General features: G+C 45.3%; 1 protein-coding gene and 1 pseudogene across 1 annotated transcript in view; one reads left to right on the forward strand and one right to left on the reverse strand.

Annotated features, from left to right (window-relative positions):
* The window catches only part of ACAA2 (acetyl-CoA acyltransferase 2), a 34,142-nt gene extending 17,132 nt beyond the window's left edge, over positions 1-17,010 (forward strand). Inside the window, exons 3-10 of the mRNA XM_002713530.5 lie at positions 2,409-2,537; positions 4,095-4,211; positions 6,340-6,487; positions 8,983-9,158; positions 9,704-9,833; positions 13,014-13,084; positions 15,267-15,421; positions 16,594-17,010. Of these exons, the coding sequence (XP_002713576.1) occupies positions 2,409-2,537; positions 4,095-4,211; positions 6,340-6,487; positions 8,983-9,158; positions 9,704-9,833; positions 13,014-13,084; positions 15,267-15,421; positions 16,594-16,678 (1,011 nt within the window). The 3' untranslated portion in view covers positions 16,679-17,010. The remainder of the gene's footprint in view (positions 1-2,408; positions 2,538-4,094; positions 4,212-6,339; positions 6,488-8,982; positions 9,159-9,703; positions 9,834-13,013; positions 13,085-15,266; positions 15,422-16,593) is intronic.
* A 972-nt stretch (positions 17,011-17,982) lies between these two features.
* Positions 17,983-25,383, reverse strand: LOC103349384 (ribosomal protein eL22-like pseudogene; annotated as a pseudogene).
* Positions 25,384-27,575: the final 2,192 nt, after the last annotated feature.

Here is a 27,575-nt window from a genome sequence, read left to right on the forward strand (position 1 = left end):
GCGTGACCTAAAACAGACTGCAGACAGGACACTTGTGTGAGCGCTGAAATGAGAAGGCTGTTGGGTTTCCTAAAACATCTGCTTTACTAATCGGGACATTACAGAGGATTGTAAGAGAAGTAATTCCAAAACACATAAACTTTGATACAAGAATATGCATTGGCCAAGAATCTTTGTTTTAATTTTATTTAAGTTATACAAGTTTCTTCTTAATAAAATTAATTTATGGGGCCAGCACTGTGGCGCAACAGGTTAACGCCCTGGCCTGAAGCACCGGCATCCCATATGGGCACCAATTCTAGTCCCGGCTGCTCCTCTTCCCGTCCAGCTCTCCGCTATGGCCTGCGATAGCAGTAGAAGATGACCCAGTCCTTGGGCCCTGCACCCACATGGGAGACCCGGAAGAAGCTCCTGGCTCCTGGCTCCTGGCTCCGGATTGGCGCAGCTCCGGCCGTTGTGGCCATTTGGGGAGTGAACCAGTGGATGAAAGACCTCTCTCTCTGTCTCTACCTCTCTCTGTAACTCTGTCTTTCAAATAAATCTTAAAAAAAAAGAATTAATTTATAAAATGAGATAATTTTATCTCAGTCACCAACTGAAGCATTTTATCAGTGGATTAATTGATGTTTTACTGAGCTCCTCCCACCTACATTCAAAACCTCCAACCTGCATATGTGCAAAATTATTGAACTTTATTTTGAAAATTTCTAATCTACACAAAAGTTTAAAGAATAATACAGGGGCACCTCTCAAGGTTTGTATCACAGTCATGGAAGTCAGAGTCCAGAGTCTCCATTACCACTCAGAGAGACGGAGCTCAGAACAGTCACTTAGAGGCAGGAGTCACGGGATGACCGCACTCTGGGCAGTCGGCTTGAAGTCCCAGACAGACGGCAAGGTGAAGGATTGGAGAGGTCACTGATGAGAGGTCTGGTCCGGCTCCCATGTCGGCTCCGGCAGCGGCTGGGATGTCCAGGCGAGGTCGGCTCCAGCAGAGTGGTGTGCAGAGCGTCAGTCAGTGGAGACTCAGGCAGAGTTTCACTGGCACTGAGCCGTGGTCCCCCAGGGGATGAGAGCAGGTGTAAGGCTTGTCTTTCTATCCCCTCTCTGGAGGAGGTGGGCAGCGAAGGTGCCCTGGTGTGTCACCTATCACAAGCTCATCCTTTGGGGTGTCACCAACCAGATGTTGGTGTCTGGGTATGACCAATGTTTTAGGGGTTTCCTGGTGTGACCAATCGTGGTGTAGTAAGTACTGTGGGTGAAGTAGTGCAGTAGCCAGCTGGTTGGCTGCTTCTTGTGATGTAATGTCCCCCAGTCCTTATCAGGCCTCACCACCTGTGTCTGTTCTGACAGATGGTCTGGGCAGCTCCTGGTGGCCTTAGCTTAAGTAACTCCATTTTGGCTTTGCTTAGCTTAAGTAACTCCATTTTGGTTTTGCTTTTTCTCTTTCTTTTTGGGTTAGCAATGCTCTGTAACTCTTTTGGGACTCCTGTGGGATTCCCCACAGAGCTGCACATTGAAACATCCTGCTGAGGCCCAAGCCCCGCCTCCAGCCTTTCTGGTCTGGTTGATTTAGTTAGGAGCTTGAGCATGAGTGTGTAATAACGATGAGGGGTCTTCCAGCCTGGACCAGGGTGAAGGGCCACAGCCTTGGATACATCTTCTATCTTTGAGATAAACTACTATTTTAACATTTTTTGAAGATTTTAAAAATTTTTGTTTATTATTTGTTTGAGAGAGATAGCTAGTTCTATCTCATCTGTCATCCTGTCCCCCACGTACCCACAATGGCTCGGGGTTTGGACCTGGGCAGAGCAAGGAGCCAGAAACTCTCTCTGTGTCTCCATCACCTGCTGCTTCCCAGGGTGTGCATCAACGGAAAAGGAATGAACAGAGCCAGGACTTGAACGCAGGCCCTCTGAAATGGGATGTGCTGACTTAATTGGCATCTAACTGCTCCTCCAGATGGCCACCCTGAGATAGCCTATTCCATTTTTAAACAGTTCTGATTGTCTGTTACAATTTTCTTTCTTGTATTGAGAATTTATTGTAAGGACTTTGTAAGTGGCAAACAATACTTGGGATATTTAAAAACCAGCGGAACACAGCTGCACAAAGTGACGAATGTATTTAATACCATTGAACTATGTACTCAAAAATGGTTAAAATGATAAATTGTACGTTATGTATATTTTACCACAAAAGGAAAAAACACAGTTGACCAAATGATACATTTGATTCACACCATAAACCTTATATAAAATATGCCGTACCTATATGTACCATATCCTACCCTAGGGCCTTATAATTTGTCATTTGTGACAGAATGCCAACATCTCCATGTATTATGCATGTTTTTTATTCCTAGATTTAGCAAGGAAATCCTTCATTTCCCTTCTTTGTTCCAGAGTTCTGCCGATGCTATCTACCTGGCCAGGCATGTTGGTTTACGTGTGGGAATCCCAAAAGAGACGCCAGCTCTCACTGTTAATAGGCTCTGTGGCTCTGGATTCCAGTCCATTGTGAATGGATGTCAGGTATGGGCAACATTTTATTTAATTCTCTGATCACGTGCAAATAGTTATTAAAAGAAATATCTCATTTCAGTATAATACTCTAGCTTTTTTATTTTATAGTGCCCATTAGGAAGAGTCAATATTTGATTTTCTAAGAAAAATGTTCATTAGAGAGGGGTGAGAGTGTGGGTGGAAGGGCTGATACAGTGGGAAGAATAACTCTTCCTAAAGTTTTACTTATGAAATTTGTATTCCTTAAAAAATAAGGTAAAATAAAATAAAGAAAATAGTTTCTTAAAAAGCTTTTAAGAATGATTGAAATGGGACCTTTAAGGGGAATAAACCTGGATTCTCGTATCTGATGCTGTTTACATGAGGTCCCCAGAGGGTCCGAGTTCATGGAGCTGGGGAGCAGGAGGTGGTTTGCAGGGCCTGGGGAGGGGAGGAGGGGAGGTCCATGCTTAATGGTGGTGAAGGTGCAGTTTTGCTAAAAGAAAGGAGTTCTGCATATGAATGCTTTGTGAACTGCGTGCTTGAGTTAAGTTGTATATATATGTATATTTTACCAGATAGATTTTTTTCTAAAAAAAGGTATGATGGTCTTTTTATTGAGTACTTCCTGTGTACCAGGTGCTCTGCTAGAGTTACATTTAATATCTCACTTGATCTTCACAACCAGGCTATGAAGCAGAAACTGTTATAATCGTTCCCATTTTATTGAGTGAGGGAACTGGCTAAAGACATTACATTGACTAAGTCACAGAAGTGGAATTTGAGCCCAGGTCTGTGAGAGTTACCTGTGAACCAGATGGAAAACCTGAATTAAGACTGTGAGGCAAGGAGAAGAGTTGAAGAGCTTAGGGCATGATTAAAAAAAAAAAAAAAAAATGTTATTCCAAAGGAACTGACTTAGTACTGTTGGTAGAAGTACAACTAAGATGGCCTTTTTAAAAGATAGTTGAATGAGTGCATTTGTTCCCTTGAGCACTGGGGAACAGAATACAGTGAAATCCAATTATATTTGTAAAAATCTTCATTTTAAAGTAAAATAAGAGAGGCATATGATAATGAGTTCATTATTTTTACATCACTTTCTCTCTGACAGTGTATCTTAAGTAGCAGCCCTGATTTTCCCAGCAATAATTTTAAACATCAGATGCTTAGAAGCTTGTTGCTGGCCTCTTTTTTGAGAAATACAGACAGTGGGAAGAGGCGGGAGAATGAGCCTCTGGTCCCCTTCAACTGCATCTGCTGATAAAATTCTCTCCTGCTTTCTTAAAGGATGTTGAGATCCGCTCGTTCTCCAGGTTTCTGTTGAGTTCTGTTGTTAGGTTGCTCTTAGCCAGCATGTAGCTCGGGTGTGGAGTCTGTTAGCTTTCTCTCCCCCATGTCTTGGGAATGGATACTTTAGCATTTGCTTAGCTATCACTTTCAAAGCTTTTCTTTTTGAGACACTGTAAGCTGAAATTCAGTATTTACTAGAAAGACCATTAATTTATAAGTTCTTTGTACTTCCTTATACATACGTGGGGCACAGTAAAGCATTTGTCGTGTTTTTGTTCACTCTTTTTTAAACAGGACATTTGTGTGAAAGATGCTGAGGTTGTCTTGTGTGGAGGAACTGAGAGCATGAGCCAGTCCCCCTACGCTGTCAGAAACATGCGTTTTGGAACCAAGTTGGGCGCAAGCATCAAGGTGGAGCCATTACAGTTTTTCAAAGTTATTTCTTCTATCATCACATGAGTAGATTTTTTATTTGAAAGGCAAAATTACAGAGAGAGGGGGAGATACATAGAGATTGTCCATTTGCTGGTTCACTCCCAAATGAATACAGCAGCCAGGGCTGGGCCAGGCCAAGACCAGGAGCTCCTTCCTGTTATGGGCTAAGTTAAGCTAAAACTTAATAATTCGGGTTCTTGCAGTTTGCTTAGAAAGAATTCTAAGCACCAGCTCAAACAAGACATGCAAAATGGTAAAACTTAGGATTTATTTAGAAAGTGAGAATACACAGGGATATGGCTTTATTAAGGGCGAGTGGGCCAAGGAAGGTAAACAGGAGCTCCACAGCCTTAGATGGAGAGCACAGGCGAGAGTATACACCTGAGAGAGCCAGGAGGCACGAGAGAGGGAGAGAGAGATGGATGGATACGGGTGAAATTACATGGGGGTAAGTGGGGTGTGACCTCCAGCTCAGGTGCCTAATCTAACCAGCCAAGGACCTGAGCCAGCCTCTGCTGCTTGCCCAGGAGCGACAGCAGGGAGCTGGATCAGAGATGGAGCAGCCGAGAGTAGTTTTAGTGACATACCTTTTTAGGGAAGAAAAAATTAATTTCGAAACCAATTTTGTTCATGGGGGATTGGAAAGATGTGAACAATTTGAAATTTGTAGACTGCTTCTAACACCTATTTTGGTTGTTAATTGAGACATTTTAACCCACATAAAATTAGACTGTCTGACCGCTCCTCCATTAGTGGAGTTAACATGCGGGATATGCCATAGGCACGGGAGAGCTAGAGGAAGGGAAGAGGTAGATTAAAAAGACAGGCAAAGGGGGGATTCATCTTGTTACTAAATAATTAGTAATCAGAGTAATTAAGTCTTCATCATGACTTACAGAAGTTATATTTCTGGAGTAATCTCCATTGAACAAATTTCTTCATCATATAAAGCATTGCATTTGAAAAGAGATTGTATTATTCCAAATCAGACAAAAACCAATACCTTTGAAACCTACAACAGGGGAATGATAATACTGACAAAAAAATGATATTACATGGTCATTGCCATCAGGAAGGGCTAACGACATTCATGTTTTTTCATGTTTTCCAATAATAGTGATCAACTTAGTGTTACCCACCTCCCTTACCTGTCATTTTGAAAGTTGAAAGGAATGAAACTTGGAGAATATGATTATTTTAGCAATATTTTAAGACACTGAATGTATTGACAAGTCGGTGACCCAAAAGGTGATAAACGAGCAAATGGGGCATGCTTATCTGAGACTCTTAACTAGCTGGATAATAATTAAACATTTTTTCTGGGGCAGGCATTTGGCCTCCTGGTTTAGATGCTGACATCCCATATTGGAGCTCCTGGGTTCAAGTTGAGACTGGATCCCCGATTTTAGCTTCCTGTAATGTGCACCCTGGGAGGCAGCAGGTGATAAAGTAGTTGGGTCCCTGCCACCCACATGGGAGACCTGGATTGAGTTCCCAGCTCTCAGCTTTTTTTAAATTTTTTTTTAATATTTTTTAAAAGGGAGTTTGTGTTTAATCAAATTCTTTATTGAAAAAAAGGTTTCTGTCATTGAGTCTCATAGCAACTGCTAGAACCAGCTGTTCCTGTCCCCGAAGGTATGGGATGGACAAGGAACACAGCTGGGCTCTTTCCCCTAGAGCTCGTAACTGGTCTTCAGAGGTGGCTGCAAGAAAGCACTGCATGAGGACACGGTGTTGAGTTTCTTAGCAAATGTCACCTTGAGGTGGTGATGTTCACTTATGGGATAACTCCCTGTGATCTCACCCTGCACAATTAGAACTGTTGGCTCTCCATAGGCCCTGCATTTAGAAAGAGAGAGAATGACTGTACTGATACAGTGATAGGAGGGTGTGCCTTTTAGTGTGACACCGGATGTTCTCTAAAATATTGAATTTTTTAAAAAAAATCCCAGAACCAAATATGAGTAGGAACAGCAAATATGTATCAGAAAGTCTGATTTTTCTTTTGTTTATTTTGGAATTGTTGATTATTTAAAGAAATTATAATGTATTACTTCCAAGAGATACCACTTTTACCAGTCAGTGTGTTAATGTCTTTTTATAGCTGGAAGATACTTTGTGGGAAGCATTAACAGATTCGCATGTTCAAATCCCCATGGCAATTACGGCGGAGAACCTTGCCGTGAAACACAAGATCGACAGAGAGGAGTGCGACAGATACGCCCTGCAGTCCCAGCAGAGGTGGAAAGCTGGTCAGTGAGACTGGATAAGAGCAATTTCTGTAGAAAAAATACCTTTGGGAAAGATTCGCGTCATTTCCGTTCATAGTGATCGTACAGTAAACCTAGTTTAAAAATCATACCTCTGAAAGTCACATTTTTTCCATTATTTTGTTTTTAAATTATCAGATATTATTTACTAGGAATTTCCCTCTTAAAATAAGTTAACACTGCTTTAAAAAGGTAGTATTGTTCCCTCTTCCTCTGCGCACTGAAGCTCTGTCCTGAACTGTGGTGTAGTCAGGAGAACACGCTGAGGGTGTGACCCGCTGTCAGTGCGCTGCCTCGCTGTCTTCTCTCACCAGCCCTGTCGTCATCACGGGAGGGCTGGTGAGTTTGGAAAAGACGCACTGGGTATCCTTTCACGCTTTCTTCTCCCATTCCAGACTACTGAGTCTTCGCACCAGAGTCAGGGACTTCACTAATTCCAGGCCCCAGATGGAGCCAGTCCACACTGAACAGCATGACAGCCGCTTGTTTTAGCAGTATGGCAAGGGGGAGAAATCTGAAAAAGAAACTGAAATTGAACTGTTAGCAAGCAGAAACACAGTGAAATACTTGAAGTGGTAAGGATGAAGTGCATCGTAGCATTCAGAGGGAAGTGGACTAGAGCTGGCACCATCCCACTCACCTGTGTTTTCTTTTTTTTTTTTAAACTTTTATTTAATAAATATGAATTTCCAAAGTACAACTTTTGGATTATAGCAGTTTTCCCCCCCCCATAACCACTCTCCCACCCACAAACCATCCCATCTCTTACTCCCTCTCCCATCCCATTCTTCATTAAGATTCATTTTTAATTATCTTTATATTCAGAAGATCAACTTAGTATGTACTAAGTAAAGATTTCAACAGATTGCACCCACACAGAGACACAAAGTGTAAAGTACTGTTTGAATACTAGTTACACTGTTATTCTCATAGTACAACACATTAAGGACAGAGATCCTATATGGGGAGTAAGTGCACAGTGACTCCCGCTGTTGATTTAACAATTGACACTCTTATTTATGTTCGGTTCAGTGATCACCCGAGGCTCTTGTCATGAGCTGCCAAGGCTATGAAAGCCTCTTGAGTTCACAAACTCCGACCTTATTTAGACAAGGCCATAATCAAAGTGGGAGCTCTCTCCTCCCTTCAGAGAAATGTACCTCCTCCTTTGATGGTCCCGTCTTTGCATCAGGATCTCACTCACAGAGATCTCTCATTTAGGTCACTTTTGGCCACAGTGTCTGGCTTTCTGTGCCTGAGAAACTCTAATGGGCTTTTTAGCCAGATCTGAATGCCTTAAGGGCTGATTCTGAGGCCAGAGTGCTATTTAGGACATCTGCCATTCTATGAATCTGCTGTGTATCCTGCTTCCCATGTTGGATCATTCTCTCCTTTTTAATTCTATCAGTTTTATTAGTAGACACTTGTCTTGTTTATGTGATCCCTTTGACAATCCTATCTTTATGATCAATTATGAACTTAAACTGATCACTTTAACTAGTAAGATGGCATTGGTACCTGACAACTTAATGGGATTTGGAGTCCCATGGCAAGTTTCTAGCTCCACCAGTAGGGGTAAGTCCTAGGGAGCATGTACCAAACTGTATGTCTCCTCCCTCCCTTATTCTCACTCTTATTTTTAACATCACCTGTGTTTTCATAGTGCCATGTGTATGATAGAGTATGGTGTAGAAGTCAAGAGTTTATATCAGTCCTGTTTCTGCTTGTGCCACGTGCAAGCTATCTGACCTCACTCAAGTCATTTATTCACTGAGCACCTATAACATAGATTACAACATTTGCCTTCCCTATTTATCTAATGGGATTATTATAAACCAAATAAAGGCAGATAAGAGGGTTATTTTGCCAATTGCATAGTGATATAAAAATTAATATGGTGTTATTCCTGAAGCTATAGATTACTATAATCCATTTTAGTCAGTGGGGGTCAAAGTATATAAAATGTTTACAATTTTATCTACGCTGTCAGTGATGCCTCATGTAATCTCTTCAGGTTGCCTATGACTTGATTTTCATATTTAAGTTATTTGTTGGCATAAACAACTTGGCAACTTTTTAATTCCTTCTTGTCTCATCCAGAAGTGTTTAAAAACCTGAAATCCATTTATTACCATTACATCCGTAGCTAACCAACATAGCTTATGACCTAGCAGTACCTTGTCAAACAAAAAAAAGGTTAAAACAATCAGAATTGCTGTTTTAAAAAGTGCAGAATGCATCTGTATTCATGTGTGACAGTATATTAAATCCCTCAGTAGGAAGACAACTTGTATGAATAGTAAAGGTTGCTTTCAAACTGGACTGTGGGCAAAGGGTAGACCAGAAACTAAGTGGAAGAATAAAGGCTCCTTTCTTCTCTTGTTCCTCTCGCTCTCACTCTCTCTCACCCTCTTCTCTCTCTGTTTTATTTTTTTATTTTATTTTTTTTCCTCACAGTAATCTTTCTACTCTTTCAGCTAATGATGCTGGCTACTTTAATGAGGAGATGGCTCCGATCGAGGTGAAGACAAGGAAGGGAAAGCAGACCATGCAAGTAGATGAGCATGCTCGGCCCGACACTACCATGGAGCAGTTACAGAAGCTTCCCCCCGTGTTCAAGAAGGAGGGCACCGTCACTGCAGGAAATGCTTCGGTATGTAGGCTTACCCCTCCTGCTTGTGTCCCCTGTAAAATAGGCCGTGTCTTTGAGGTACTTTCATGCTAACCTTTGGTTGTTTAGCTTAGACTAGTAGTGTTCGTATTCCGTTAGTTTGGGTTTTCATAGTCCATCACAAATATTGCAGCTGAGGGCCCTTACACTGTTCTGATTTCTTTGTGCTTTTCCGATTGTTCCAAAGAGATCCACCGGGTTTATTATTTTGGTTTTCATACTTTTTTTCTTTCTTGTGTATACAGTTCATCAGATTTCTTTTTACAGTGACCCACATCTGAGTATGAGCCTTCCCTTGACGTGTTTTCCCATAGTGAGGTGGTGTTCTGTGTCTAAAACAATGCCCTTCACCTATCAGAGTACCGCCAGCACTAATTGTTAAATCCCAAAGTGTGCCTCTGCGTCCTGTTTGCTGCCAAGTTCCTAGTGCCACTCCATGAGTAGTAGTGTCGTAGTGTGCCACTAGCTGAAGCCGTGGTTAACTGGATTCTTTTACCCTTTCTCATTCCACTGTTTTTGTTTCCAAGGGAGTGTGTGATGGAGCTGGAGCTGTTGTCCTAGCTAGTGAAGACGCTGTTAAAAAACATAACTTCACACCGCTGGCCAGAGTCGTGGGCTACTTTGTGTCCGGATGTGACCCCACTATCATGGGCATCGGTGAGTTTCTGGTGACACAGTGGCTCTACTGCGTTTCTGAAGAGGAGTCTTAGTGGGCGTGCAGAGTCCTAGAAAGGGAGCCAGATGAGGATCACCTGGGGAGAAAGGGCGGCTGGGCACAGTCACTGAAAGTCATCATCTGTATGAGGGTTGTCCTCCACGCAGTAGGAAAGCCAAGACCACGTGAGCTGCAGGAGGTGAGGAGGCTTCTTTGTGGATGAGCAAAGTGTGGCCTCGGGCGCTATCTGGCAGGACTCGAAGCCAGTAAGTGATGGAGCCCAGAAGTGAGTCCAAGTGCTGTTTTCACTGTGGTTAAACACATTGTCTCAGGAAGACCCAGTAATACCTCCCTGGTTCAGCTGAGGCTTATTAGCAGAATGAGTCATTAAAATGCTTGTCTCGATTAGCAAAGTACTAGCTGGAGACAATTTGAACTCCCTACACACAAGGACTCATGTACTCGTGGTTGTGGCTTGGAAAATAGGAATTCTAGGTGGAGAAAAGAGCTTTTTTGCTGGATGCACTCCTGGGAGCTACAAACGATGCTGAATTTCCATGGTGCTTGTCCTCATTGTATGGGGAAACAGGGTACAATTAAGTCATTCAGTAACAAAAATTAAATTGATACTCAAGGGCTTTGATCTCCCTCCTTAACCTGACATGCCAAGGAAAAGCCTTCCCTGGTTGCAGATTTCAGGCTCTTGATAGGCCCACAGGATTTGCCATGAGCTTTTGCCTTTTTTGGTTGACTGACTTGGTTTTGATGTGGGTCCTGAGATAGAGGGAGGATAACCTATTGCTGAGCTGCCGTCACAGACCCAGAGGGAGCTGCTGCTCCTGGCTTTGGCCTGGCCCAGACGATGCTGTGGGGGCTATTTGGAGAGTAGACCAGAAGATTGAGGATCTCTATGTGTGTGTGTGTGTGTGTGTGTGTGTGTCTGTTTCTTCCCCTGTCACTCTGCCTTTCTAATAAATAATTAAGTTTAAAAAAAGAGCTACAAGATATGTAAACATCTGATAAAACAACATTTTTTTTCTGTTACAGTCTTACAAGCTTTTTTCAGCTACCTGCTATTGGCAAAATGCAGTTTTTGTCTTAGAAATCTAAGTAGCTTGAAAGACTAAACATCCCAGTATTGGTATGACATTTAGGATTACTGTGTCTGGAGCAGCCGTTCCCAGCCCCAAATGATCATGAAAATCCGCCACACCAGAGCATTTCGTTTCAGATACACGGATGCTTTTGGTGATCAGTGTAATTGAGCAGATAGACATAAGTAGTTATTTGAGTTCTTTTTCACTTTCACCTCGTTTGCCAGGTTCTGACTAATTCGCACAGCCAGTGAGCAAAGAAAGCACCCTGCTCTTTGCTGCTTCTCCCAGGCCTGGGTGTTTGCTCTGTGGTACCGTGAATGCCACCACGGGAGGGCCTTCTTTGTTTTGGTTTTCCTCGGCTTAAACTGAGCTGCCTGTGTGCGAGTGTCCCGCAGGGTCAGGTGCCGCCCTAACCCAGAGGCTCGTCTGTCACTTACAGTATGGGTGAAACACGGGCACCTGACGTCTAAGCAGGGAGAATAGGTTAGTGAGCACCTCTCAGGGGCGGGTTCCCCACTGCAGTTTAAGGAGAGCAGATGTGGGTTCTGCAGCTGTCTAACCCAGAGCAGTGCTTAGCCCTGCCCACACAACGGCAGCCCCAGGAAAGAGAGCGAGCCGGGACTCAGCGGAGATGGCGCAGGGGAAGTCACGGCGCTGGAAAGACAGCGTCCCTGCCACTCCTGGGCTGGCCCGGTGGGGCTGGTGGGGGGACCAGGAGCCTCTGCTGGAGCTGCTCCGCCGCTTCCTGTTACTGAGAAGACTGAAAACCCATTCCAAGCAAAATGATAAGTCCCTCACTGTCAGCGGCAAGAGCCTGGACAGCTGTGTCTCGCTTTCCTAACGAGAATGCTGAACCTCCCTGAGCCCTGGCAAACAGCAGTAGGGCCTGGAAAGAGTCCTTTAAAACTCAGCTTGCTGCCAGGCACACTGCTGCTCCTGGCTGCCCTTGAACTCCGGCGAGCATGTCGGGTCGTGCTTGCTGTGCCGAGGGAGGTAGGCACGGGTGTACCGTGTCATGGCGTCGTCAGCTCTCCATTCTCTGTATCTTTCACCACTCCAGGACTGTGTGCTCCTGACCGTTGGGGGACTGGCGCTTTAGGCGTGACTACCCACCCACCTAGACATTCAAAGAGAATGTGGAATTCGATTCTCTGTTACATCAGTAGCCACGTGGAACTGGCGCTTTAAGTTGGAAAGCGTTAAGGAGGTGTTGCTAAGAGCAGACTCACCTGGGGACAGAATTCGCTCACACCCATCTGCCTTCCTGCAGCGTTTGTGAAGGCTGAGCTCCGTGTTACCTGGCACACCTGTGACACTCGGTGCAGAACCCGTGACTGCTTGGAATCAGCACATCGCACCTGTTTTCCTTTGTAGACATTTGAGACAGTTTTGTTCTCTTAGAGCAAACAGAAGTAGATCGTCTCTAACCAGACTTTTTTTTTAACTTTTTGAGGAAAAAATGCCAATTTACTGAAAAATTATGAGCAGTATTAAACTGTCGTTGGCAATGTCAGAAATCCAGGGGACAGTGTTTATTTCAGAAGTCCTGTTGGGCCGGTTTGCATTTCTTGAGTTGGGGTCCTGTTGTGTTTAAATTTGCTGCCTACCGTGGAGTGTCACTTAGTTTCACATCTTGCTGTACCCCTGGAGACGCTGCTGGGTTTTAATTTTTGAATCCAGATGGACCTGAAGATTCAGAGCAGAGCCAGTTACTTCTGTGCCACACCTGTGGTGGCTTGTAGGAGAGCACTCTGCGTGCTGTGCCATTTGATGTCCAGTGTGGTCTGTCACTGACTCTAAAATCCCACACGCGACTCCTTTGGCTCTTTGAGCTCTCACAGCCATTTATGGTGGAACTTTCCATGTAAGTCTCTCATCTGCAATTTAACAGCATAAATAGCTTATCACCTTGGTCCCACTTTCTGTTTCCTTATTGTCACATCGTGTACTATGTGTTGTCCAAGTAGCAAGACTGAGGCGACTAATAGCTCAAATTTCTTTCTTGCTTGTTCAGTGAAGACGGAAAAGCTTTTTGAGTAAGTAAGATGGTGTTTATTTCTGTATATGATTCTTATTCTTCTACAGGTCCTGTCCCTGCCATCAATGGGGCGCTGAAGAAAACAGGGCTGAGTCTCAAGGACATGGATTTGGTAGAGGTGAGTGTTCTGTTTGTAATATGAATAAACCAGCTACTTTGATAGCATTGATGGCTTTAGCTGGGCACGTTCTAGCCCTTTTTGTTTCAATGCTGCTAACCTTCTCACAGGATGAATATCTAAGTGTTACTTTCATTAAATGCCCCATATTGGCCATTTTCCCCACCAATCAAAATGTGTTACTTGTGAAAAGCGTTCAGCCTAGCGGTAAAGGAGTCGGTTAGGATGCCTATGTGCTCCGTCAGCATGCCGGGTGCAGTGCCAGCTCTGGCCGCTGACTCCAGCGTTCTGCTAGTGCACACCCTGGTAGACAGCAGTGTCCCTGCCACCCACATGGGACGTCTGGATTGAGTTCCTGGCTCCCAACTTCGGCCCAGCCCAGCCCAGGCCAGGCCATTTTAGGCATTTAGGGAATGAATCGGTAGATGGGAGACAGCTCCTTTCCTGTCTCTCTCACTCTCACTCACTCTCTCCATTCTCAAATTTAAAAATATTTTAAAACATGCTTTACTTACATATGTATAGCCCAAAGCCTTATTTTGCTACTAAAATAAAATTTGGAAACTTCTTAGAACTGTATACAACTTCACTGCAGTTTAGACACCTGGCTTCAGCCAGCCAAGTCCTGGCTGTTGCATCCATCTGGGGAATGAACCAGCAGGTAGAAGATATCTCTCTCTCTCTCTCTCTTTCTCTCTCTCTTTCTCTTTCTCTTTCTCTCTTTCTCTCTCTCTCCCTCCCTCCCTCCCTCCCTCCCCAACTCTGCCTTTCAAATAAATATATAAATCTTTGAAAAAAATATTTTTTGTAAAAAGCAGAAAATCATATTCTATGTCTAGTTCTTTAAAAATTATTTTATAAAAAAGCATCTAGATGGTGCTAAATCTAGATGTTTCATACTATCTGCACCTATCTTTGGCTTTTATCTTGTGGCTTGATATTCATCATAATTTTTGACACTGAAAACTTAAATTTTTTAAAAAAGATTATGTGAAAGAGAGGGTGTGTGTGCTCCCATCTACAGGTTCTCACTCAAAATGCCCACAGCAGAGCTGGGCAGGCCAGAGCCAGGATCTGGGAAGCCAGTCCACGTCTCCCATGTGCATGGCAGGGACCCAAATACTCAGAGCCATTACCTCCACCTCCCAGGGTGTGCATTGGCAGGAAGCTGGAATTTGGAGCAGAGCTGAGACTCAAACCTAGGCACTTCAGTATGGGATGTGGGTGCCTCAGCCTACTTCTTAGCTGCTTGGCCCAGGAAACTTAAATTTATGGGTGGAGTGATTTTTTTTTTTTTTTTGAAGATTTATTTATTTATTTGAAAAGCAAGAGTTAGAGAAGAAGAAACAAAGAGAGATCTGCTATGGCCTGGGAAAGCGGTGGAGGATGGCCCAAGTCCTTGGGCCCCTGCACTCACGTGGGAGACCCAGAAGAAGCTCCTGGCTCCTGGCTTCGGATCAGCACAGCGCCGGCCGTTGCGGCCACCTGGAGAGTGGGCCAGCGGGTGGAAGACCCCTCTCTCTCTAACTCTTTCAAATAAATAAAAAAATAAATCTTTAAAAGAAAAAGGAAAAAAAGGAAACAGAAATCTTTCATCCGCTGGTTCCCTTCCCAAATGGTCAAAACGATCAGGGCCGGGCCAGGCCGAAGCTAGGAGCTTCTTCTGGGTCTCCTCCGTGGGCGCAGGGCCGCAGGACTTGGCCATCTGCTGCTGCCTTCCCAGGCGTGTTAATCTGGGAGCTGGATCAGAGGCAGAGCAGCCAGGACTCACATCCCACAGGGATGCTGGAGCTGCAGCGGGCTTAACCCACTGAACCACTGTGCTGCCCTGGATTTTTTTCTTTTCAATGTTAATGTTAGAACAGAGGTATCTTAACACTTAGCATAATGAAAACAAGAGGTAGAAAAGGAAGTACTTAAAGATGGACTATGTACTTTCTACATTTTGGAAGTACTTGAAAATTTTAGACAATTAAGCCTGTGCTACTTAGCATTGGGAAATAACTAATACACCAAAGGAAATCTCTCTCTTTAAATCTTTAAAAAAAAAAATAAAGAAAGAAAAGATAAGTTCAAAAACCTTCTGAGGTAATTTTCAAAGGAAGACACCACAGATTGGCCGTTCTCAGTTAGAAATCAGTTTGAGTGAGGATTTTTTATCAGTGTTAAATTTTTTTTTAAGGTGAATGAAGCATTTGCTCCCCAGTACCTGGCTGTTCAGAAGAGTTTGGATCTTGACCCAAGCAGAACCAATGTGAATGGAGGAGCCATCGCTTTGGGGCACCCTCTGGGCGGATCTGGTACAAGAATCACTGCGCACCTGGTGCATGAATTAAGGTACTCGCTAGAGATCGCTGTGTTTCAGACTTGCCGTTTTCTGTTGGAATGCATTAATTTAGATTTCCTAGAACACTCCAGCGTTCTTCACTCCCCCTCTCTGGTGCTTAGCAGGAGCAAGGTGTAGGCAGTGCTGTTCAGGTGGCCTTGGAAATGAGGCAGCCGGTGTGTTAGAGGCTCCCTGTCTGGGATCGGAGCTCCTCCTCATGCTTGCTCTGTACACAGGGCAGCCTCTCAGCACACGTTCCCGGAGGGACCAGGGTGTGGGTGCTTCCTCCCTGGTCCTGGGGCACTGCCGTGAGAGAGAACGGGCCTTGGCTCTCATGACACCTGCAGCGTAAGCCAGTTACAGGGGTAACAGAAACTTACTGAAGAAAAATACGCATTCTGGTGCCGTCGTTTAAGGCACTGAAGCAGAGGGACTGTTTTTTCTAGAGTTCCAGGAGGAGCGGTCATGTGTTGGACAATTGGACAATACGTAGTTCTGATAACAGCTCTTCCTCCTAGCACAGTGTCTTTTGGACCATTTTGCCCTGTTAGCAGGAAAATTACAAACAAAACCAATATTTCAGGCTGAGAAATCAATCAGACTCCATGTCAGGCTAGAAACAGTCATCTCATCTCACTTAATGATTCACTGAGTTAAAATGAGTAATTGACATGTACAAAGTAATTCTTGGATAATTTTCTCAAAGTCATTTTATCAGGACTGAGGAATGAGAACAGGTGATTCTTTTTTAAAAGAATTTTTTAAAAGAGTCTAATTTCTGTGAAAGAGACATAAACTATTTGTAAACTAGCTGCCCTGTGCTATCAACACTTCATCGGTTAATTTACCCTGAAGCTCCCTTAAGACCCCGAAAGCGAACAGACCAGAGACTGTGTGTGCAGTTCCCCTCCCTCAGCCCGGCCGAGTGCACCTGAGTCACCTCCCGCAGCACTCCTGAGCCTGCCTCTGTCTTTCAGTTCCTCTCGTTTCTCCTTGCTACAAATATGCAGCTTTCCCGATTCTGTCACCCGTTACGACTGTGAGTCAGTACTCAGGACTGGAGACGACATGGAGAAGATGAGCTGAATAAGAGAGAATCCTGCAGATGTGACTAATGAATTAATTAATACAGCGAATTCTACTCTTTAGCAGAGTAAATTTCAGCTGCTGCTTGCTTTCGTAGGCGTCGAGGTGGAAAATACGCCGTTGGCTCAGCGTGCATTGGAGGCGGCCAGGGTATCGCAGTCATCATTCAGAACACAGCCTGAGGAGAACAAGGAGTCCACCGGGCCCCACGCGCACTTGGCCTGGCCACGGCCCGGCAGGTGACCGTCCGAGCAGCTGCCACCCGGCTGTGCCCTGCCCCAGAAGCAGGGATTGAGTTCGCTCAGCCCATAGTGGGGCAGGAGTGCATTGGTCGTGAATAAGAGCCTGTGCCACAAGCAGGCCCTCTCACATTCACACCAACTATGATGTACTTCTGAACTAAAAGCCAACTATAAAAGGCCTTAAAAGAGATTGTATCCTTGCCAAACAGCCACCACATATGCCTTAGATAATGTGATTACAAGGAAACTGAATAAATATTGCCTTAACTTCAGCTAATCTTTTCTTGTCATTAATTATAGTTACAGTTCTTTTTAACTGTGCTAAAATTCACATCACATGAACTTGATCATTTGAACCTTTCCTAAGCCTACAGTTCAGTGGCATCAGGTGCACTTCCGCAACCATCAGCTTCTGTCTCCAGAACTCCGTTCATCTGGCGAAACTGAAGCTGTGTCCCTGGGAAATGGTAGCTGCTCATTCCCCCTTCCCCCAGTCCCTGCTGCCAGATGTCTGTGAACTCGACAGTTCCGGGGACTGCCTGTCAGGGGAAGCATTCAGTTTGTGCTGTCGTGACTGGCTTAGCTCACCTAGCACGATGTCTTCGTGGTTCATGCATGTGTCGTCCAGGTCAGAATTTCCTTCTTTAACAGAGCATATCCCGTTGTATGTGTTCCCACATCTTCTTGGGCATTCATCTGCCAGTGAGCACTGGGCTTGCTTCCACCTCTTGCAAATAACACAGCTGAGAATGTGGGTGTGCAGAAGTCTCTGCGGGTCCCTGCGTTCAGGTCTCTGAGCTGTGCCCCAAGTGGAGTTGCTGCGCCATCTGGTTATCCTGTGTTTATTTTTTGAGGAGAAAACACTGTTGTGTTGGGGCAGCATCATTTTGCATTTCCACCAACAGTGCACAAGGGGCCCGGTTTCTCCACTTCCTCGCCACACTTGCTAGTTGCTTTTTGGTAGCAGGCTGACAGGTACAGAAAAGGTGCCAGGTTGTCGTTGGGCTCTCCTCTCCCCAGTGCTCAGCGCTGCCGAGCATCTTTGCATGCACCTACTGAGCACCTGGAAAGCTTTGGAGAAATGTCTGTCACATCCTTTGCCTATTTTTTAATCAACTTGTTTTTTTGTTCTTATTGTCACTGAGCTATCTTCTGTTATTTTTTAAGTGTTTTGAAAACCAGTTTGTGTGCTGAGTATTTTTCATAATTCATTCTAAGCTAAATGTCCAAAGAACAGAATTACTGAGGCAGGCTCTGTGGTGGAGCGGGTTAACGCCCATATGGGCTCTGGTTCGAGACCCAGCTGCTCCACTTCCGATCCAGCTCTCTGCTTTGGCCTGGGAAAGCAGTGGAGGATGGCCCAAGTGCTTGGGCCCCTGCATCTGCAGGGGAGACCCAGAAGAAACTCCTGGCTCCTGGCTTCAGATCAGCGCAGCTCCAGCCGTTGCAGCCATCTGGGGAGTGAACCAGTGGATGGAAGACCTCTCTCTCTCTGCCTCTCCTCCCTCTGTATAACTCTGACTTTCAAATAAATAAATGAATCTTGTTTAAAAAAAAAAAAAATTACTGAGGTTGATCTTGGTGTTGATCAATGAGGTTGTGTTGTTTCCCTAGGCACGGCAGTGCTGATTATGCACCCTGACTCTTTATATACACCCCAGTGTGATCACGGGCTCTCCAGGGAGGATTTAAATACACTTGGATGGGAGCATGGATTCTCTAGGGAGCATTGGTGCTCACGTTAGCGACCCTATCTTACCTAGAAAATTTGGGCCCTATAAAAGGCTCGGTTATGTCTCAGATGAAGGCATGTGACACCCCTTGCACCCACTATTAGGTGCTCCCAGCAGTCAGAAAGGAACGTCACCCTTAATGCCTGCCACACTGAGACAGTAGGAGGCCACCCTTACAGATCACTGGGCTTATGCTGCAATGTTGGGAAGCCCCCCTGAATGCCTGAGACCAGAATTTTGCCTGGATTTCACCCCCCTGTCTTTAGCCTCCCCAGTGTATCTAATCACTTCCTATGCTCACTGCTTTTCCATAGGACACCTCTAACCTGAAAGTCCCCAGCAGGGCACGGGTCTCCCCAGGGAACGTTGGCAGTATTTGGAGACATGTTTGGTTATCATGGGTTGGAAGGGGTGTTGCTGGCTTCCAGTGGGCGAAGGGCACGGGCATTACCAAACATCCCCTGGTGCACAGGACAGCCCTTGCAACAAAGCACTAACTGGGCGAAATGTCAAGGGCACTGCTGTTGCGAAATTCTGTTCTAACATTTAATCTACCCATTGGTTTCTCACGTCATCTCCCCGTCTGTGTTTATGTGCATACAGGGGAGGGGAGTGTACACACACATTTTTTTTTTAAAGATTTATTTATTTGAAAGACAGTTACAGAGAGGTAGAGAGAGAGGTTTTCCATCCTGTTTCCCTCCCCAGATGGCCACAATGGCCAGAGCTGTGACCATCTGAAGCCAAGAGCCAGAAGCTTCTTCCAGGTCTCCCATGCAGGTGCAGGGGTCCAAGGATTTGGGCCATCTTCTACTGCTTTCCCAGGCCATAGCAGAGAGCTGGATCAGAAATGGGGCAGCCGGCATTCAAACTGGCACCCATATAGGATGCTGGCATTGCAAGTGGTGGCTTTACCTTCTCTGCCACAGCACTGGCCCCACGCTTTTTTTAAATATAAAAGTATTTAGTCTTCCACATTCTCCTGCTGTGACTATAAACCTGTGTTGAGACTTGAGAGAGCAGTTGGGAAGGCCAGGTGAACGGGACCAAGTAATGGAAATGTGACCATTCTTACTCTGTAGAGAGCAAGCTCCTCATTAGCACAGGGGTCCTAAGGGTCCCACCTGGAGAAGCCCTTTTTCCCTCTTGCCCCACAGGTCTCGGGGTCCAGAGGCAGGTCTGGCCCCGTTGCCACCAGTGCACCCACAGACCAGTCCTCCTCCTCCTTTGCAGAACCTTGAGCTATTTTTTTGAGTTTCAGTCTCATCAGCTGTGCTGCCTGCTACCAGCGTCACTTCTGCCTCCAGGCTATATTACCTCTGCCCCCGTCTACCTTTTTTTTTTTTTTTTTTTTTTTTTTTGAAACATTGGATCATGTCTTGATTTTCAGAAACTTTAGCATCTGGTTGGTCAAGGAGCTCTCGGCTCCGTGCCAAAACACCAATGACTACTCTGTATCAGATGCTAATCACTTCATCTGCTCACCTTTGGTCATCCCATGGATTTATTTACAGGTGGAAATGCCATTGCCTTTGAACCTTAAGGTCAAAACTCCCTCTCCCCTGACTGCAGCCCCCAGACGTTGTGACTTCCTGCGGACGTAGCCCACAGCGGCAGCCTCATGCAACATCAGGCATCGACCCCACTGGCTTCTTGCCTTCAGCCTGCCTGCCTTCCTGTCTTAGAGTCCGTGTTTTATTCTTTTTCTCCCTTGAGAACTCCCAGAACTTGCCCTGTTCTGTTTGACTGGATACCTGCTAAGGCAAGTCCCTGCTGCCTGTTGTTAACTTCATGAAAGATCCATAGGGATTTTCACTTAAATCAAACTGAATTTACAGATTTTGGATTTTTTGGGGGAAAATTGACATCTTTACAATTCTGAATCTTATGGGTAACTAGTTCATCTTATAATGTGCTCATTTTATTCATTGATGAGTATTAGCAATGTCTTGATAAAGGACTAGGGATATTTTCTTTGACAAGTCCTAATTCATTCATTCCTTTTAAAAATGTTTTATTGTTTATTTTCACCTTATCTGAAAAGCAAAGAGAAAGATGGAAAGAGAGAGGATTTTGCACCTGCCAGTTCACGTCCCAAATGCCCACAACAGCCAGAGTGGGCCAGCCCAAAGCCAGGAGCCTGGCGCTGCGTCCAGGTCTCCCTTGTGGGTGCAGGGGTCCAAGCCCCTGGCAGTCTTCTGCTGCTTCCCAGTGAGAACTGCTTTCTCCCCAGTCCCTGACTCCATGTCTCCACATGAACATCCCAGCACTGCTGTCTCCTGCAGCTCGCATGCCTCTACCTGACTGCCACCTTGACCTTTCTCACAGGCTGCGTCGTCTCCAGTGGACCCCACGCAGTAACAGTTACTGTGCCCACGAGACCAACTCCTTCAGGTTCTTCTCAATTCCAGTAGCTCCAGTTGGAAACCTGGGCACTTCCCTCAGTTCTGCCCGCTCCCTCGGCTCCCAAATCCGTGCCACCAGCACATCTGTCAGCCCTTCTTCCAGGATACATCTCACTCCATCTGTTCCCTCCACCTTCACCACCGCTGTCCAAGCCAGCAGAATCTGCCTGGAGTACCATGGGTAGCCTTTGAAGGCTCCTGCCTCCGTTCTTGCCCCTCAGTCAGCCTCCAAGAGCTACCAGGGGCCTCTTCTAGAAACACATAGAATCTTCACTATAATTTGCTATAAACTACCTGCCTAATACCCTAACTCCTCACCTACTGTAGCTTACACGTGGTAGCCCTTAATATCTGGGTGGTCTGGCCCCCACTTCTTTCCAACCTAGTCTCGGCTCCTCCGGCTCCTAGTGCCTAGGTCACTCATTCTGGGCTACTCGCACGCCATGTTCTCCCACGCTCCAGGGTGCCGGCAGCTCTGTCCTCTGCCTCTGTTTCCTCTGCTCATCCTTCAAGTCTCAGTCTCTCCCTCCGTAGTGAGGTTCTCTGCTCACCTTAAGTTCCTCTCTCCATGACACCCCACTGTAGCACCCTGACTGTGAGGAAGCTTTCTGAGTTTATATTCACTAAGTAGTCTGTTTATCCTCTGATGCTCTCATTAGACTGGAAGCTAAAAACTTGCCGTGCCTAGCACATGAATATACACAATAATGTTGAGGGAATCAGTGGATGGATAATGGATGGATGATGTTTGAAAAAAAATATAGCATAAAGTTCAAAATCATACAGAAGTAGAGCAGATTGCTGATGTCACACAATTTACCTTCTTCTGTCCCCACAGATTATCATGGAAGTGTCTGTGTGTATGTGTCTGCCCATACACACATCTGTGATTATGTATTTGCAGGAGAGACAGGGTGAAGAACCAGGGGAAAAGATGTTTGCTGCCTGGTGTCACAGACCAGCAGAACGCATGGGGCGACTACAGGTCATGTACTTTCAACCCAGTGGCGTGCTGGAGGGGGAGAATGCCAGATGAGTCATGGGTTGCCCCTAGGATGACAGTGGAGTTTATCATCCAAAGTCAATCTTGAGAAGCGAAAGGGAACTCTATTGACGGTTACCTTAGGACAACAGGTATAAACTGGGATGTCAAGACTCCCTCCCTACCTTTTGTTATCCAAGGCACATTGCAGTGAGTCCACTTCAAGTTCAAGAGAGCTGAGGAAATATATTGAGTATGGGTTGCTGGGGATGAGTACTTGGTCAGGATGTACCTGAGTGCTTGACATCTCAGAAAACACTCAGAAGGGGAGAGGTAGCCTCATGGTGTCCAGGAGAAAAGCAGAGGGAACAAGAGTGCACGACTGTCCCAGCCCCTCTTCTGTTGGGGTAACAGAACACCTGAGATGGAGAAATTTATGAAGGAGAGGGGTTTGTTAGATGTCAGCACAGATCTGGCCGCCACATCTGCTTGGCTTTGTGTTGCTCCACGCATGATAGAAAGCAGAAAGATAAGCAGGTGCATGCAGACAGGACAACAGGACCAGCTGCTTCCAAACAGCCCACTCTCAGGGAGATCCTGTCCTGGGTAGAGTCCCCATCACCTTTCAAGACCGTTACACGGCACTGAACTTTCGACCTGAGTTCTGGACTCAGCGTGGACCGAGAGCCCGTGTGCTCAGGGAACAGCCCAGAGGCCAGCACGGCTGGAGTGAGCTGGCAGTGCGGTTGGAGCTGATCGGAGGGCGCGCTGGGTGCACAGCACGTAGAGCCTTGTCAGCCACTGGAGGGTCTTGGACTCCTTGCGTTGTCGGTGCGGTGGAGAGCCCTGCAGGCTTTTCAGTAGAGGGAACTCAGCTGACTCACATCGGAGGATGCTCTATTGCAGAGAACAGAGAGGGAAGCAGGGAGGCCAGTGCAGATGCTACTGCAGAAATACAGGCCAGAAAATTCATGGTGTCTCGGATCTGGGAGCCTGCAGTGCGGGTAGGGAGATGTGGTCAGATTCTAGATAGACTTTGAGAGAGAAATCTCTCAGATCAGATCTGATGGTGATTGGCTGAGTTGGCAGAGAGAGGACTGGGCTTGTTCTCTGAGCCACCGAGAGAGCAGCTGCAGAGCTGAGGGAAGACCAGTCCAGTTCTGACATCCACCTCAAGCTGAGCAGGTGCGTCTGGAGTTGGGCGTGTGGAGCTCTGCATCAGGATGGAGATACGGAGCTGCGAACCGCTGGCCTACAAATGGGGCTTGATGGGCAATGAGTGGCCTCCGTCGCAGGTGGACACACACGAGCAATGAAGGACCGTTCTTCCTCCTGTAAACACGCCTAGGTTTTCATTTCTGTGACTTTAAGGAAAATTTAAATGACAAGGGCATATACAAAACCAAGACATGGGCCGTAATATCATGTCTTGCTCACTTTACACAGAAAGTATCATGGCAGAAAAAGGGATGGGCGTTTGTTACCACTTGGGATGCGAACACCTCATAACAGAGTGCCTGTCCCGAGTCCCTGCTGCTCCACTTCCAATCCAGCTTCCTGCGATGCATAGTCTGAAAGGCAGCAGGTGTTGGCCCAAGTGTTTGGGTTCCCGCCACTCATGGGGAAGAGCTGGATGGGGTTCTGGGCCCCTTGCTTCAGCCTGGCTCAGCCCTGGCTATTGCAAGCATTTGGGAAGTGAGCAAGTGGATGGAAGACCTCTCTCTGCCTCTCTGTTCCTCTGCCTTTCAATTGAAATGAAAATAATAAAAAAATTAAATGTAGGTAAGAGCATGCATTTTAGAGAAATGAGAAATATTTTTTATAAAATGAACAATGACTCTCCCTTTCTCGTCTTCCTGTTTTTAACACTTCTAAACTTTTAAAGCTATATTTAATATAACAAAGCTATCAGCTGATTTACATTTTTAAATGAGGAAAGAAGGGTATATCGTTACATAGGAAGTATAACTCAGTGAAAACATTTATAAATATGCAGCAAATAATACAGTTCTGCATATTTCACCATATATAATATATATAAATAGTATGTATTATATGAAATACATTTTTTTTGCCTTCAACATTTGAGAGAAAATGTGATATTTGTCTTTCTGTGACTTACTTCACCTTGAATAACGACCTTCAGTTCCATCCATTTGTTGCAAAGGCCAGGATTTCATTCTTTTTTTATGGCTGAGTACTATCGCATCATGTATGTGCACCACATTTTCTTTATCCAGTCGTGCGTTGCTGGTTGATTCCATATCTGCTATTGTGAACTGGACTGTAACAGACACCAGAGTGCAAGTATCGCTTTCATATGCTGGCTTCATTTCCTTTGGATATAGTCCCAGAAGTACGATAACTGGGTCATATGTTAGACCTATTTTTAGGTTTTTGAGAAAACTCCAGACTGCTTTCCATAACGGCATGTACTAATTTGTATTCCCAACAATGGTGTATTAGGGCTCCCTTTTCTCTACAACCTCTCCAACATTTGTTATTTTTTGACTTTGATAATAGCCATTCTAGCTGGAGTGAAGTGATATCTCATTGTGGTTTTTTTTTGATAAGTAGAGTTATAGACAGTGAAAGAGAGACAGAAAAAGATCTTCCTTACGTTGGTTCACTCCCCCAATGGCCAGCGCTGCGCTGATCTGAAGCCAGGAGCAGGGTGCTTCCTCCCGTTCTCCCATGCGGATGCAGGAACCCAAGCACTTGGGCCATTCTCTGCTGCCTTCCCGGGCCACAGCAGAGAGCTGGACAGGAAGAGGAGCAATCAGGACTAGTACCCGGGGTGCCGGCGCCACAGGTGGAGGATTAGCCAAGTGAGCCACAGCGCTGGCCTCTCATTGTGGTTTTGATTGGAATTTCACTGGTGACCAATGATAGCATTTTTTTATGTGTTTCTTGGCCATTTGTAATTCTTCTTTTGAAAAATGCTTGTTCAGAACTTTTGCCCATTTCTTAACTGGATTGTTTGTTTTGTTTTTGAATTTTTTGAGTTCCTTGTATATTCTAGATATTAATCTTCTTAAAAGAGCTTATTTATTTTTTCTTTGTTTTTTTAAGAATACAATTTTTTAATTGACCAATAAACTAAAAATCTGTTTCTGGATGTTTCTTTCTTGTGAGTACTTCATGAGTAAGGGAAGTCTCCAGGGGAGGCGTGGCCTAATCCTCAGACTCTGATCCGTATATCACCTTGACTGATCTGGAAGTAAGGAAGTTCCTAAGTCTCCTAGTCTGATGCAACCACGAAGCCAATCTTGAAGGTTGTTCTTCCTGAGGTACTTCCTGATAAGGTATTTCAAATACCTTTTAGAGAATGTTTCTCAGAAACAACTGTAATTTTATTCTCGAAGCATTCAATGTGAACAACATTCCTGAGATTTCCAGTTTTCCGATTGATTTTAATTTCTCCCAGAATCCTGAATCAAGCATGCTATCATCCATAGGATATTTAAAATCCAAATTAACCTTCCAGGTTTACTTCTTAGGCTTTTTGTCTTTTTGTAGCACCATTTTGAGAGACCACAGAGAGCTGTTTTTATTTTTTTTTTTTAATTCATTTATTTGAAATGCAGAGTTACAGAGAGAGGGAAAGACAGAGAAAAATCTTCCATCTGCTGGTTCACTCCCCGAATGGCCATGAAACCAAACCCCTGTAACATAAACGCAGGACTCAGCCTCTGGTCTGTCTCCCTTAGCCCAAGGTGTCCTGGCCCACCCTTTATCAAAAGGAATTCACTGACTTAAGGGAGTGATCCTGCTGGCCTTACAAGGTTCTAACCACCAGACTCAAGGAGTCATTTGTTTCTCCAATAGATAAGAACCTTGATGGCCAGTGTTGTCCTGGGGTGGTTTGTGTAGGGGAATTCCAGGTCTAGGCAGAACGTAACTTCCACCTCACGTAACCCCCAGACCTACTGGAGCCCACCTGGCCATCACTGAGCACGGCATCACTGACCAATCAAAGGAAGGTCACAAGCTCCATTGGCCAACCAGGAACTTGGGCATGAGCTGATCATCCACCTCTCAGCCCCAATTTCAATCTATAAGAACCTTCACCCCTAATTTCTTGGGGAGCCCCGAAATTAAGCAGTTGTTGTCTGGCTCCTTGCTCGGTGCTTTGCAATAAATACCTACTTTCTTCCACCACCCTGAAGTCAGCAATTGGCTTTCTGCACACTGGGCGAGCAGACCCAGCTTGGGGGTTCTACAGCAACAGCCCCAACTAGTTTGGGGTGTTGTTTGGCAATAGCTACAACATCTGGGGCTGGGCCAGGCTGAAGCCAGGAGCCAGGAACTCCATCTCCCATGTGGGTGGGAGGGACCATCTTCTGCTGTTTTCCCAGGCACATTAGCAATGAGTTGAATCAGAGGTGGAGCCACTGGGACTTGAACTGGTGCTCATATGGGATGCTGGCGTCCCAGGTGACAGCTTTACCGGCTGTGCCGCACTGCTGGCCCCATGGATACTAGTCTTTTACCCAGTGCATGCTTTACACATTTTTTCTCCCATTCTTTCAATGGTCCATTTATTCTGTTGATTGTTTCGTTTGCTGTACACAGCGCCTTAGTTTGATACAATCCCATTTGTCTATTTTTGCCTTTATTGCCTGTGCTTTCGGGGTCTTCACTAAAAAATTGTTGCCCATGCCAGTGTCTGGCATGTTTTCCTCAAGCAGTTTTGTAATTTCAGCTCTCACACATAGATCTCTGATCCATTCTGACCTGGTTTTTGTATATGGTAAAGTGCAGAGGTCTATGGCGCCAGCTCCATGGCATAGTAGGTTAAGCCTCTACCTGCAGCGCCAGCATCCCATATGGGTGCTGGTTTGGGTCCTGGCTGCTCCTCTTCTGATCCAGCTCCCTGCTAATGTGTCTGGGAAAGCAATGGAAGACGGTCCAAGTGCTTAGGCTCCTGCACTAAGCTCCTGGCTCCTGGCTTCGAGTTAGCTGAGCTCTGGCCATTGCAGCCATTTGGGGAGTGAACCAACGGATGGAAGACCTCTCTGTCTGAGTCTGTAACTCTACCTCTAAAATAAATAAATATTTTTTAGAATGTAGGGGTGCAGTTTCAGACTTGTGCCACGTGTAAATCCAGTTTTCCCAACACCGTTTCTTGAAGAGACTGCTTTTTCCAGAGAGTGCTTCAGCACCTTTGTCAGAGCTAAGCTGGTTGTAGATGCATGGATTTATTTCTGCAGTGTCTATCCTATTTTTTATTTCTAAGGTAAGTCATGGATTTCCACACACCAGGAGGCTTATGGTGAGTCCACTCGGTCCTCCCTCGGTGAGCCCGGGGACACCTCTTCCCCTAGGTGGCGCTGCTTCCCCAGGCCTGTCAGCCCCTCAGAGGCCCCAGCAAACCTAGAAAGTTGTTACTGCTTTCCTGAATTAGACCATGTGCGGGACATGCTGCGGTCACTGTCTGAATCCATCATTCTGTGATAATAATATCTCTGTTTTCAAGAAAAATAGTTCATTTGTATATATGCAATATCTATATGTGAAACAAATGTGGCAAAATGTTAAACATTGTTAAATTTTAAAACTGAAAACAATTTACAAAAAAAAAAAAAAAGTAAGTCGGTGTGATGTCTCAGGAATTGAGGGATGTAGAGAAGGAACCAGCAGTGAAGAAGCCCAGGTGGCAGGAAGAGGGCAAATGTCCCACCTCCGGCCAGCGCCCCCGTGGCCCAGGGCCAACG

This window comes from Oryctolagus cuniculus, chromosome 10 (genome assembly GCF_964237555.1).
Source record: "Oryctolagus cuniculus chromosome 10, mOryCun1.1, whole genome shotgun sequence".
Taxonomy (NCBI): domain Eukaryota; kingdom Metazoa; phylum Chordata; class Mammalia; order Lagomorpha; family Leporidae; genus Oryctolagus; species Oryctolagus cuniculus.